This window comes from Octopus bimaculoides, chromosome 23, assembly GCF_046866305.1.
Source record: "Octopus bimaculoides isolate indiv1 chromosome 23, ASM4686630v1, whole genome shotgun sequence".
NCBI lineage: Eukaryota > Metazoa > Mollusca > Cephalopoda > Octopoda > Octopodidae > Octopus > Octopus bimaculoides.
Genome location: NC_142950.1, coordinates 33,805,747 through 33,818,903, shown reverse-complemented (window position 1 = coordinate 33,818,903; position 13,157 = coordinate 33,805,747). Strand labels below are relative to the sequence as shown.

At 33.6% G+C, this 13,157-nt stretch overlaps 2 protein-coding genes across 9 annotated transcripts in view; one reads left to right on the top strand and one right to left on the bottom strand.

The window, feature by feature from the left end:
• The window catches only part of LOC106879847 (AP-3 complex subunit delta-1), a 57,898-nt gene extending 47,969 nt beyond the window's left edge, over nucleotides 1–9,929 (top strand). For all 5 annotated transcript variants that reach the window (XM_052975997.2, XM_052975996.2, XM_014929561.3 and 2 more), the window contains 7 exons: nucleotides 478–525; nucleotides 1,112–1,249; nucleotides 1,946–2,083; nucleotides 2,590–2,675; nucleotides 3,527–3,651; nucleotides 4,429–4,511; nucleotides 5,235–9,929. In XM_052975997.2, the coding sequence (XP_052831957.1) occupies nucleotides 478–525; nucleotides 1,112–1,249; nucleotides 1,946–2,083; nucleotides 2,590–2,675; nucleotides 3,527–3,651; nucleotides 4,429–4,511; nucleotides 5,235–5,336 (720 nt within the window). In that variant the 3' untranslated portion in view covers nucleotides 5,337–9,929. The remainder of the gene's footprint in view (nucleotides 1–477; nucleotides 526–1,111; nucleotides 1,250–1,945; nucleotides 2,084–2,589; nucleotides 2,676–3,526; nucleotides 3,652–4,428; nucleotides 4,512–5,234) is intronic.
• A 1,270-nt stretch (nucleotides 9,930–11,199) lies between these two features.
• The window catches only part of LOC106879841 (kynurenine/alpha-aminoadipate aminotransferase, mitochondrial), a 13,607-nt gene continuing 11,649 nt past the window's right edge, over nucleotides 11,200–13,157 (bottom strand). For all 4 annotated transcript variants that reach the window (XM_014929548.3, XM_014929549.3, XM_014929545.3 and 1 more), the window contains exons 11-12: nucleotides 12,240–12,448; nucleotides 11,200–11,439 (exon numbers count right to left, since the gene is read on the bottom strand). In XM_014929548.3, the coding sequence (XP_014785034.1) occupies nucleotides 11,392–11,439; nucleotides 12,240–12,448 (257 nt within the window). In that variant the 3' untranslated portion in view covers nucleotides 11,200–11,391. The remainder of the gene's footprint in view (nucleotides 11,440–12,239; nucleotides 12,449–13,157) is intronic.

Sequence of the window (13,157 nt, the reverse complement as noted above, 5' to 3'; positions counted from 1 at the left end):
ATTGAATTTGACACAATATACACATTCAGGAATTTCTGAAATGAACAAACAAAAGATTAATTGCATTTGACATTATTTTCTATGATTAACCCTTTAGCATTTAAACTAGTCATATCCAGCCCAAATATTCTGTCTGTTTTATATTTAAACTGGCAAGATCCAGCCTCTCACACCTATCCAGCAATGTCATTCTAAAAATAAACAATGACCTCATTGTAATCTTGAAGCTACAAGATAATTGTAGTGAATTCAAAGCAACATGAATGGATAAGCATTGAATCTGACAAAGTAATCTGAATGTTAATGGCTAAATTGTTATAAATTCCTTCAGTGTTCCTTATCTGTTGTTTGTAGAACTGTCATCTCTGTGAGTGTTCTGTGATTTCTTTCCTTCATCGAATCTTATTTCTGTTTTTCTTTAATAAATGAATATTTAAAATATTTTTTTACATGATGCAAACGTTTCTCTTTTTGTAGCCTATGTCAAATTACCGAAGATTAGCTGGAAATGAGTCTCTGAAAATGGTATGTCCACTTTGTAAATATATGTCTAATTTATTTTATATTTGATTAACATCATCTCGAAGTTAAGCCTCTAATGTCACCATATGGCATTAGGCATAGACATAGATATGTGCATGAGGAATTCATCTTCCAACCACGTGGTTCTAGGTTCAATCCCACTGTGTGGCACTCTGGGCAAGTATCTTGTATCATAGCCCCAAGCCAACCAAATCCTTGTGAGTGGATTTGGGAGATGGAAACTGAAAAACACTTATTGTGTGTGTGTGTGTGTTTCTTTGTCTTGACATTGCATGATAGTTGTAAAATGATTGTCATTCATTTCCAATACTCTGCAAGTATACATCTGGCCATGAGGAAATATTGCTTTGCCTGGTAACAGGTGAATGTTGGTAACAGGAAGGACATCCAGCTGTAGAAAATCTGCCTCATAATAGACACCATCCGCCTAATGCAAGCTTGGATAAGCAGATGTTAAAACAATATTATCATTGAAGTTGATGCATTCTGTTGTGTGTATGTAAGTCCATGGGTTAGAGTGACTCAAACAAATAATAATGGTTTGTTTTTAATTATTCTAATTAACCAGGTCTATGAAACTCGAGTGAGCCAACAGCGAAGTGATCAAATAGTGATATCTGTGATATTTACCAATCAGTCTTCTAATCACATAAAAGATATTGAGTTCAATGTCCTTAACACACTCAATGCACGATTAATACGAACAGTAAGTACTCAGTTAACATTTTCTCCTATCCTCTACACGAGTTTCCAAGAAATTAGGCAAGGTCTACCGCAGTGGTTCTCAACCAGGGTCCATATGGTCCTTGAGGGTTCTTATAAGATTTTTGGGAGGTCCTCATAACAAAACAGTATTTTAAGGGCCCCTAAAAAAATTTTGGTTTCGATGTATATATTGTTATGTATTGCAAGAAACTGAAAGAAGCCAACATGTGTGTGTGTGTGTGTATCTATCTTCATGTTTTGACGTTGTGTGATAGTTGGAAATGAGTGTCACTGCCATACAAGTAGAGTTCTTTGTGGAAACCTAGTTTCCAGCCAGCCAGCCACCTTCATTGTATGAGTTGTGGAACAGAGTCCCCAGTCATACCCTTCAGAGAGTTCTATCAGAAACAGATGTTCCTGCTGGATTCCCAACCAAGACCAATTGAGGCTGTGGGTGTTATCCAACCATCTCATGCATGGCCTATTCCCTACCATATTTTCTATGCATCTGTACTATCTATCTATCTATCTATCTATCTATCCATCTCCCTATCTATCTATCCATCTACCTATCTATCTATCTATCTCTGTCTCACTATCTATCTATCTATCTATCTATTTACCTATCTATCTCCTCCATCCATCACCATCTGAACACCTGCACTTATTGTTTGATGATTTGTGTTTTCTATTCCAGTTCGGCTCAGATCACGACCCAGTAAAGGTGCCCTTTTTATTACTTCCAAATAGTCAAAATGAAGGTCAGTTTGCATTTAGTATACAGAATATTACAATGCCACAGAAAATGAAGGGAACACTTACTTATATAATAAAGGTAAGCCTTATACAGATTAATGCTGATATATTTATTTTAGTAAATACCCCATCACCACCATCTTACCTTTTTTTTTACCTGTATATGATATGTTTATCACCTCAGAAGGAATCCTTCAAAATGCACATCTTTACATTGACTTATTTATAGTAATTGTTTCTTATTATGGCCTAAACCCAGCAATTTTGAAAAGAGGGTACCTAAGTTATTCACATTGACCCCCACCGTTCAACTGGTGCTTGAGCTCGAATGGACGAAGGGTAAAGGTGACCTTGGCAGAATTTGAACTCAGAATGCGAGGAGTTGGAAGGAATGCCACTAAGCATTTTGTCTGATGTGCTAATGATTCTGCCAGCTCGCTACTTTTGATTAATTTATAATGATAAACGAAGTTGATGAGCGTCTTTATAAAAGTTAGTATTTTACACTCCACTGCATCCAAAACAAGGAATATTACCCACCTTAAACTTGCTATAATAACATGTATTGATGAATTTCTTTTCCAGACTGCTGAAGGGTCAACACATGAAAAACTTGACTTTAAAATCTGCTTTCCATGTTCTTCTTACCTTATTGGTACTCAATGTAAGGGGTAAGTAGTGGAGTCTTAATGGTTTATCTTTGTAGCTCATCACTACACTTAGGCTGCTTCCTAAAAAATAATTTTACTTGCTTTAAGCTTAATAATCTGTTCAGACCAACATTATTCTTCTTTCTGTGATATTTTTAGTTTTACTCACTCCTTGGTTAATTGCAGGTGTGGAACCTTTATTTCTAAAATAATATATATATATATAGCTTTATACTATTTTCATCAACATGAAGAAAGCATTTGCCATTGTAAACCATATCATACTGTGGGCTGTGATCCTGAAGAACACTGCCCCTGGAAAACTCTAGGTTAACTGCACTGCTACGCATCGGTGGAACAGGTTTCATTCTGTTTTATTAGATGGACATTGATAGTTACTTAGCTTATCGGTCACTTTTGCCGAACCACTAAGTTACGGGGACATAAACACACCAACACTGGTTGTCAAGCAGTGATGGGGGGGGGGGGGGGGGTAAACACACACACACACACACACACACACACACACACACACATAGATACATGTATATATATGACGGGCTTCTTTTTTCAATCCGCTCACAAGGCTTTGGTCTGCCTGAGTTTATAGTAGAAGACACATGCCCAAGATGCCACACAGTGGAACTGAACCCAGAACCATGTGGTTGGAAAGCAAGATTCTTACCACACAGCCACTCTTGTACTTATAACCACTCCTGCTAAAGAATAATAAATATATACTCTACAAAAAGAATTGTGTAATCCTTCAGTTTAATGTAAAATTGTTTTTATTATAACTTGACATAAAAACAAACATACATATATATATGTGTGTATATATGTATATGTATGTATGATTTCACTTTTTACAGATCAAGTTTTGCATCACTTTTGAGCAATGGACAATTGTCTGCAAAAACTAGCACAAAGATTGAATTACCTGATGAGGACTTTTCTCATATTTTGGCCAAGTTATGTTTTCACCTTCACTTTACAAGTAAGACATTTTTTTTTTACCTATTCTATCATTTGTGCATCAGTTCTTATGTTGCTGTGAGATGAATATGTTTCACAAGGTACATGACACTTAAAGCGATCCCAGAGTAAACCTGGACATATCGTAAACATCAAAACTTATGTATTGATTTAGATAACTTGCTGTTAATAAATAACATCATTATTTTTCTGAATATTAACTTATTTTTAGATATAAAAAAGCAGTGGTTCTCCATGTTTTTCACTCGGTGATGCACTGCACATCAAATACAAAAAACTTGTAAATTTCATGTTGCTACTTCTAGTTTGTAAACGCAACTGCATATAATTCCCCTCATTGGTAAAAATCTAGTCCTGATACTCTGGATTGTAGCTTCTTTCAACTTGTGTTAAATCGATCAGAAAAACATAGATTTTTCCATGTGTCTACCACCTGAATTATTATGATGGGAGTGAGAAAACTAGGTAGTATTGAAATCATAGAAAATAATGACTTGAGAGAGAGAAAAGAGAGTTGATATAGATGTTCCTATGGCATATTGAAATTTGTTTGTCATTAGATTTAATATTACATACGGTCCTAGCCAGCTGTCTGGAGTTTGGAAAAATAAATTAGTAGAGATTCAATTTAATTTTCCACTTGAGAAGATACTTCATTGTGGATTATTTTTTGAAAAAATATTCACAAGGTATCACTGTTTTAATTCTCATAAAAGTTAATTTTGTCATAAGATTATTCTCACAAAAGTTCCATATTCTGATAAATTTTCTATTTCAGTTGTTGAACAGGTTGATCACAGTGCATCCCTATATAGTAGGTCTATTCAAGATCACCATATTTGCTTGCTTGTTAAATATCTGGTAAGTTGATATATTTTTACCCCTTTGTTAATTAACTCAGTTTTTGTCATCAGATGCAGGTACCTATGAGGGTTGTAAACAAAAAAGGAAGATAAATTGCCTTACTTAATAAAATTGAGATGGTTTCCAACATATGTTTCCCCTTTAATTATAAATACAGTATGGAAATTAAAGAAAATTGAATAAAGAAAAATAGTTCAATGCATTCAAACAGTCCTTTTATAGAATATTTAATGGAGAATTGATCCAAGTTTAGTTTGTCCATTTAATTCATAAAGCATAATATTTTACAAATTTCAAATGCGTATTGTTAAAAAAACAATGTTTTCTAACACTAGGAAGAGGTGCTGAAAAGTTCCTGGCTTTAAGGGTATCGTGAAAGGCCTGGTTGGAGGCCCAACCTTCCAAGTTCTTTTACAGAGCTTAGGAAAATTGAAGGACTGCTGCAATAAGTGTGTGAATCTGAGAGGGAAATATGTTGAATAAAATTATAATTAATTGATCCTCTTGTATTTTCTTTTACTCAAAGTTAAGAACTTTTCAGCATCCCTTCATATAAGTCTATAAGAGGTGTTACCTCTGAACAAATACAACAGTTTAGCAGGCTTTTCAATGTTGTGTCTACATTATATACATTACTATATATATGTATGTATGTATGTGTGTGAGTGGGTGTATTTATGTATGTATGTATGATAATCATTTCTTTATCTCTTTTTTCAGCCAAATAACCAACTGAACATTGATGCTAAAAGTTCCGAGTCTACGTTGCTTTCTAATATTATTGATGACATCAAAGCAATTTTGAGTATGACAACCCAATGACACAGCAATACCAATTCTTCACAGTGATGGCTACACTAATACAAGTGGCAGTTGTTCTGGTTATCTTCAATGGTATTGCTTTGAAATATCATCTCTAAAAGATAGTTGTTTCAGACTCTGGTACACCTTGTTTGAAGTCTAATCTGTTTCACATTACGGGAAGAATGGTGGAGGAAAAAGCAGTATTTGTCTACAAATTCATAGTTTATCAAATGACGATGGGTTTTTTTTTTTTTTCTCATCCTTGAAAGATAATATTGTTTGTTTTACTATTTCTTGATAAGTTTCCTTCAAAATATTATTTTGTTTCATAATTATTAGAAAGCATTTCAAATGAATTTCAACCATGGCAAAAAGAACCCCAAAGTCTAGGAATAAAAGTGTCATATCTCTGTTGCATACTTCTTTATATTCCTTGTTAGTTTGTTTGATTACTTTTAACTGGATTTTTATATTTTCTTTAACATTTTTTCTATGCAAGTTTAAATAATTTAATTATGTAAAAATGATTTTATAATTTCTCAAAAGTTTATGTATTTTCATTTATTTTAATAGATTAGAGTTTTTTTGTTGTTTTTTTTTATTACAAGAGAATTTTATATATTTTTTTTGCCTAAAGTGTCTAAAATTCAATTGAAAGAAATTGGTCCTCTTATAATTCTACAGACCACATGACTACTCGGTCTGTTTGTCTTTTTGTGAAGGAGAATGACATATCTTAAACATCAAGTCTTTCCTGGTGTAGGGCAAAAGCAAGAATCATCTGTCTCTGAAGAATTGAATTGAATGGAAAAATTGTCTTTGAAGACCTGAGACATAGCATTGCAGCATTTGTATTTCTCTATGTAGGTTCTGATTTCAAATTCTTTTCCAATTCTAGTAAAGTGAGGAGCCATTAGCACACCAGGTTGACTGTTGAGGCTATTCATCCTTCTGCTATCCTAAAAAATTGACCAACAGTCTAAGTAAGAAATCAGCCAAATAGAGCAAAAGAATTTCCTTTTCTCCAGGACTGCGATCTAAATAACAGTTTAGGCTTTATTTAGACTGGATCTAGTTTCCTTATTTATATCTTTGACTTCATCATGTTATTTTCAAGGAATAGAAAACTTTAAAAAAAGATATTGAGTTTATTTATTTGTTTAATATATTTATGTTCTTAGAAGTAAGACAGCAGTATGAATTAACAAATATATTTTCAAACAATTAAATAAAAAAAAAAAACAAGAAAAAAACTATAAAGCTACAAATAACAGCATGTAAATATTGGGTTGGAGAATCCTTTGGATTGTAAAAGTCAAAGGCTGCCTGGTTTTTTTAATCCAATATTTACACACTGTTATTTGTAGCTTTATGTGTTTCAAAATTCATTGTTCCCCAAAAAAACTTATTTCATGTTCTCTCGAAGTTTATAAAATTCGTATGACATCAAAAAAAGGCTATGACTTGACTGCCAAAATTTAGAAAATCTTAACAATAAATCAAAATCCTAAAAAGCAACTAATTCCTAATTTGGTTCATAAGGCTTTTTCTTTTTTTTATTGCAAACAACTCACCATGGTATGGTTGATACCTATGTATTTAGATATTTCTCTACAAATATCAGACATGAGTGGAAATATCAATCCTGCTTGCACAAAGTGACTGATGAATAATCTTAAAGAGTCTCGTTAATATAGCCAAAACAAATTAACAAACCTGATTAGTGGGACATAGTATCAGATAACTATGTACTGTGGTCAGAAACACAGTTTACTTGGCAAGTGATAGAAACAGGCTTCAAGACTCATCAGTGGAAATGTTGTCTGAAGTTGATGGTTATAATGAGATAAATAGAAAAATCTTTGTAATTACCATAAACCGTTAGCATTCAGATTACTATCAAATATAATGCTTATTTATTCACCTTGTTTGAATTAACCATGCATCATCTCATAGCTTTGGGATTTCAATGATGTGATTATTTATTTTTAGAATAACATCATAGGGTAGGTGTGAGAGGCTGGATCTGATCAGTTTCAACATAAAGCAGAATATTTTTGCTGGATATGGCTATTTTAAATGTTAAAGGGTTGACCTCATCCATAGTAAATAAAACAATTTTTTAAAATTTTACCTTAAAAAAAAGGTATTTACTTACCTTTACAATATTTGTTTGAGTATTGTGGATAGGATCCTTAATATATTTCTCTTTGATATATTACTAGAAAAGTACCATGTGACTTGAAATATTTTTGATAACAGATAATATCTGTTACCAATTTAGCTAACAAGGAAGCTCAGACCTGGTCACTCAACCTGCTAGAAATTGCAGACAAATCTCCCTCATATCACATCCTACCATCTTAAAAACAGAAAGGAAACATTGGGTAAAGTACTCCAAGTTACATGAGCCATTAAAGAAGCTTCTGCATAGTCACATGACATGTTAGAAATGCAAACAAATGTCACTCTTATTACACTTTACTGCCTTAAAAAAGGAAAGGACACATTGAATGATGTAGCCCTAAGCTTGGAGAAAAAGATGAGATGGTCATAAATTCCTTTGATTATAGATCTGCTGGATCAGGGTTGACCTTGGGCTAAAGGGCAACAGCTAATTTGGATTTCCCAAGCTGACATATCTTTATCTCCTTTTACTTGTTCCAGGCATGATTATTTATATATTTATTATACTCTTGGAGTGGTTGGCGTTAGGAAGGGCATCCAGCCATAGAAACCATGCCAAATCAGACTGGAGTCTGGTGCAGCCTTCTAGCGTGCCAGCCCTAGTCAAACCATCCAACCCATGCCAGCATACACAATGGACGTGAGATGATGATGATGTTTCTAAATACCCTGTAGGAAGCTGATTGGTAAAAACCAACTGCTTTTAAAGTTTTTGTTAGATTTATGAAGTTTATCCAATTAATTTATACTAATAGATGGTTTGTCAAAGGAAGTGAATTACACATTGTTATGATATTTAATTAATTTCCATGTAAAACATTAGCAATTTTATAACCCGAATAACTGACCTATCATTTCTTTCTGGTAACTTTTATATTTCTTACATACGTCGGTTTAAAACACATTTCAACTTATTTAAAACAAGAATAAAAGAAACAGTAATCCTACCTGAAATACCTTTGGTCATAGGCCTACTTGATCAAGACTTAACTAGGAATGCCTCTACCTGTCCTAAATGTATGAAAAGTAGAAGCCAAATCTCCTACATATCATCCCATATCATCGTAAAAATAAGAAGGGATACCGGATGAAATTGTTATGTTGTTGGCACTCCGTCGCTTATGACGTCGAGGGTTCCAGTTGATCCGATCAACGGAACAGCCTGCTCGTGAAATTAACGTGCAAGTGGCTGAGCACTCCACAGACCAGTGTACCCTTAATGTAGTTCTCGGGGATATTCAGCGTGACACAGTGTGACAAGGCTGACTCTTTGAATTACAGGCACAACAGAAACAGGAAGTAAGAGTGAGAGAAAGTTGTGATGAAAGAGTACAGCAGGGTTCGCCACCATCCCCTGCCGGAGCTTCATGGAGCTTTTAGGTGTTTTCGCTTGATAAACACTCACAATGCCCAGTCTGGGAATCGAAACCGCGAGTCCGCTGCCCTAACCACTGGGCCATTGCGCCTCCACTTTCTGTTAAGATTGCATTATTATAAAAAAAACTAGTGTTAATCTATCTAATTCTGTTTGTTATAGGATTTTTTTTTTTTTTTAATTTTAGGAACTTCGAGAGATAGGAAATAAATTGTGTTAACAGTGACACTTGAAGCAGATAAAGCTATAAGTAATTGCATGTAAATATTGGGTTTAAAATCTGCTTGAATAGAAAATAAAACATTGGTGGCTGCCCATGTGTTCATATCTTGTCCAAGGGATTATTTAACTCAATATTCTACATGCTGTTATTTATAGCTCTATCTGCTTCAAGCTCCACTGTGACCATGATTTATTTCTTATTCATTTCTATTTTAAAACCTTATGGTAGTGTTTTTTATCAGTTTCCTGCCCCACCCCTCCAACATTTCTTTTAGTTTTTGCTTCATAAATTTCCAGTGAAAAAAGACACTTTGACACTTTTGTAAGATTTGTATATTAAAATAAAAAGAAAAATTCAAATTAAAACTTAGTTCCTATTTTTTGTTATTAATCTTTTTTTTAATGAATCTTACATGTTTGGAAATTATTTTTAGGAATTTTAATAATATTGATTTATTGTTAAATCTGTTCTTTTCGTTAGGCAAAACTAATTAATGAGAAACATTTTCACAAACGTTAAAATTGTAGACCAAAAAGAAAAATATATACTTTTGTTACTGCTTTTATCTTCCCAGTTCCAAGGTTAACCTTTTGTATGTAATTGTCAATCATGACTCTTTACTTACTATATATGCTTTCTCCTATTCGAGAAGGATATTAATAAGACAAAAAAAAAAGAAAGAAAAATTTAATAATGATAATAAATGAATAAATTGTAAAATAAGGTTGTAAATTTATCAGAATCATTGTACAGAGTAATTGGTATGATAACTGAGAAGTATTCCATCTTGAAATGTATTTTATGACAATAAAATTTATAGAAAGGAGTTTCTTTTTTTTTTTTTTTTAATTTTTTTTTATTTGCTTCTGTATTTCATTTTTCTCACTGCCATTACATTTAAAGGTCATTGTTCTGCCAAATTGTAGAGGGCAAATAATATGGCTTTATAGGCTTGTGTGGCACAAAAGAAATCCAAAGAAACAATTTTTTACCATTTCAGATTGCTTTGTCAAGTACAGTGGCAGCTCATGTATAGGCATTGCGAACCTGCAACACCCCCCCTATTTCCACTTCAGTCCTTTTTTCTTTAATTCTTTCTTTATATTTGTACATTATATAATCCTTAAGCTTAATATCAGTAGCCATCCCCCAGTTTATGAAAAAAAAATACAAAGATAAATGTATAGAACTGGGCACTTTGCAGTTCCAGCATGTATGGAGGTGCATGTCGACAGAAAATTTGATCAGGATATTCACAGGATCTCATTTCTGAGGTTCTACTCACATCTGACCTGGATTATATTTCACATCTTGCTTGACTACATTTCACATTTGGCATAGTCCTATTATTAGTTGAAATGTGGCCTACATTTTTCATCTACGCATGCCTGCCTAACATATTTTCTGACATACAAGTCGAAACACTATATAGTGTAAACATATGTCAACACTATCACTGTCTTTCTAAATCCTGCTGCAGTTTACATGGAATTTTTGGTCAGAAAAGTCATTTCACTGTATAAGACAACCTAACGAGGCTCCGACGGGGGGGGGGGGGGGGGTGAACCCTGCTGTGCTCTTTCACCGCAACTTTCTCTCACTCTTCCTGTTTCTGTTGTACCTGTATTTCAAAGGGCCAGCCTTGTCTCACTCTGTGCCATGCTGAATTTCCCTGAGAACTACATTAAGGGTACACGTGTCTGGAGTGCTCAGCCACTGGCATGTTAATTTCACGAGCAGGCTGTTCCATTGATCAGATCAACCAGAACCCTCGTTGTCACAACTGATGGAGTGCTGTAGTATTTCCTGACATACAAGTTGACAAAGCACATTGTGTAAACATGTAATGTAAACATTCAAACATTGTCTCTATCTTTCCAAATCCTGCTGTATTTCAAATGGAATTTTTGGTCCTCCAAAGTTATATTGGTGTCGAAGTGAATCTACCTTTTTTTAGCTGTAAATCTTGGTATGAAAAGTTTGACTTGTATGCCAGAAAATACTGTATATCTATTGTGTAATTTTTAACTATTTCTTCCTTCAGTGTGAGTGTTCTTTTAGTTTTGTAGACAGTCATAAATAACAATAATCTGGTGTATATTATCACTATATATTTTATTGGTTGTTTGGGGTGAAAAATGGGGCCTCCAATCACTTTTTTAATTCAGAATAGAAAGGAAAAAAGTATGCTAAGTTGAATATTTTATTGTTTTCATCCAGCCAACAATCTGTAATTAGTTACCAACTTGTAATTATTCATAACAATGAACCACAAATAGAATTGTCATTCAATAACCTCTGTGTTCCTTCACCAACTCTGCCAAACGTTGAAAAGCCTGCAAAGAAATACAAAAGAAACTGTTTATATATTGAGAATAATAAGAAATTATAGATGTTGTATTAACCGTCTGTCTATCCATCCATCTTCTCTGTCCATTATTTCTAGGAGCATCATGATGGTAGAATCCTGAAGCACCTTCTAAATAGGGTCCTACCAGAAGCAATTGTCATTAGATTTCCCTGCTTAATTCTCAAGCATGACCAATTGAGACGATGGATATTATCCAACCATCTCATTCTTGCTCTACCCCTAAGGCATCCTGTCTCTTGGTTCGGCTTGAAGAATCCATCTTGCAATTCTTTTCTGTGACTTTCTAATCACATGTCCATAGTACCAGACCTGTGACCTCTCAATGCAGAGAAATAGTTGCTTGATCTGAAGAAACTCCCTAATTTCCAAGCTATGCAGCCTCTCACATAGCATTACTCCAGTTATCAATAACGACGATAATACTTATAACCCTCCAAATTATTGATTATTTTCAAAAATTGATTTGCTTCTTTTACATTTAAACTGGCCAAATCCGGCCAAAATATTCTATCTGCTTGATATTCAAATTGGTCAGATCTGGCCTTTCACAACAACGCTACAATATCATTCTAAAAATTAGCAGTTACCTCATCAAAATCTCAAAGCTACGAGATAATGCATGGTTAATGTAAAACAATGTGAATAAAAAAACATTACTTTTGATAGAATAATGTGAATGCTAAAGGGTTAGACATCCATGCAATGTATTTCTCTAGAAATACACTGCATGGATGTCCATGCAGAATTCACCAATAAATTACTTACTATAATTATGTTTTTGTCAGAGCTTTTAGAAAAGGCTACCCTTATATAAGGGCTTGGTTTTGTGTCATCAAACGAGAAGGCATTTCCAGGGAGAAAGAGAACTTTTTTCTTTGGTGCTTTCTCCATTATAAGTTGAGAAGTGTCTGTGACTCCAATCAGCTTCAACCAGAGGAACATACCCCCAGCTGCGTTATCCCATTCTGCAATACCTAATTTAATAAGTAAATCAGATCTGTTTTATTTCTAATTTAATAAATTTTAAATTATAATCAAATTTACCAATGTTGTCATAAATTGTATAGTTTTGAGATTTAATTCTTTTTTTTTTTTTTAGGACAGTGGGTCTTAAAGCAGATAGAGTTTCATGTAGATATTGGATTGGAAAACATTTTTGGATAGAAAGAAAAAAATTGAAGGATCCTAGTGAGCTTTGAACCTATATCTCCTGCTAACATGACATGTTCTACCATTGGAACAAAGTAATCCTTCGAATTTCTCTTTCCATTTTAGAAACTTTATTCTTACCATTGGGAATTTTATATTATCGATATCAACCCAGTATTTACCTGCTGTTATTTATAGCTCTTATGTGCTTTGAGATTCACTGTTCCAAAAAATTATTATTTTGCATATTCCCAAAAGTTTATAAAAAATTCCTTCAAGATTTAATTATTTTCTCTGCATTTGCTCTTGAAACTCTTATATTCTGTGTTATTTATTTTAGGCCCTTTTATTCAACATTTTCTCAATCTTTCCCCTAAAATTGTTTTTTTTTTTCCTTTTTTTTTATCCATCCCCCGGCAACAACCCTACAATTGAATATTAGCTTTTATAAGAGAATAAAAGCAAAGATTTCCTCTGCTTCAAAGAACCCCCTGTGGAGGTGCTTGATCTACTCCATATAGCAACCAAATGAAC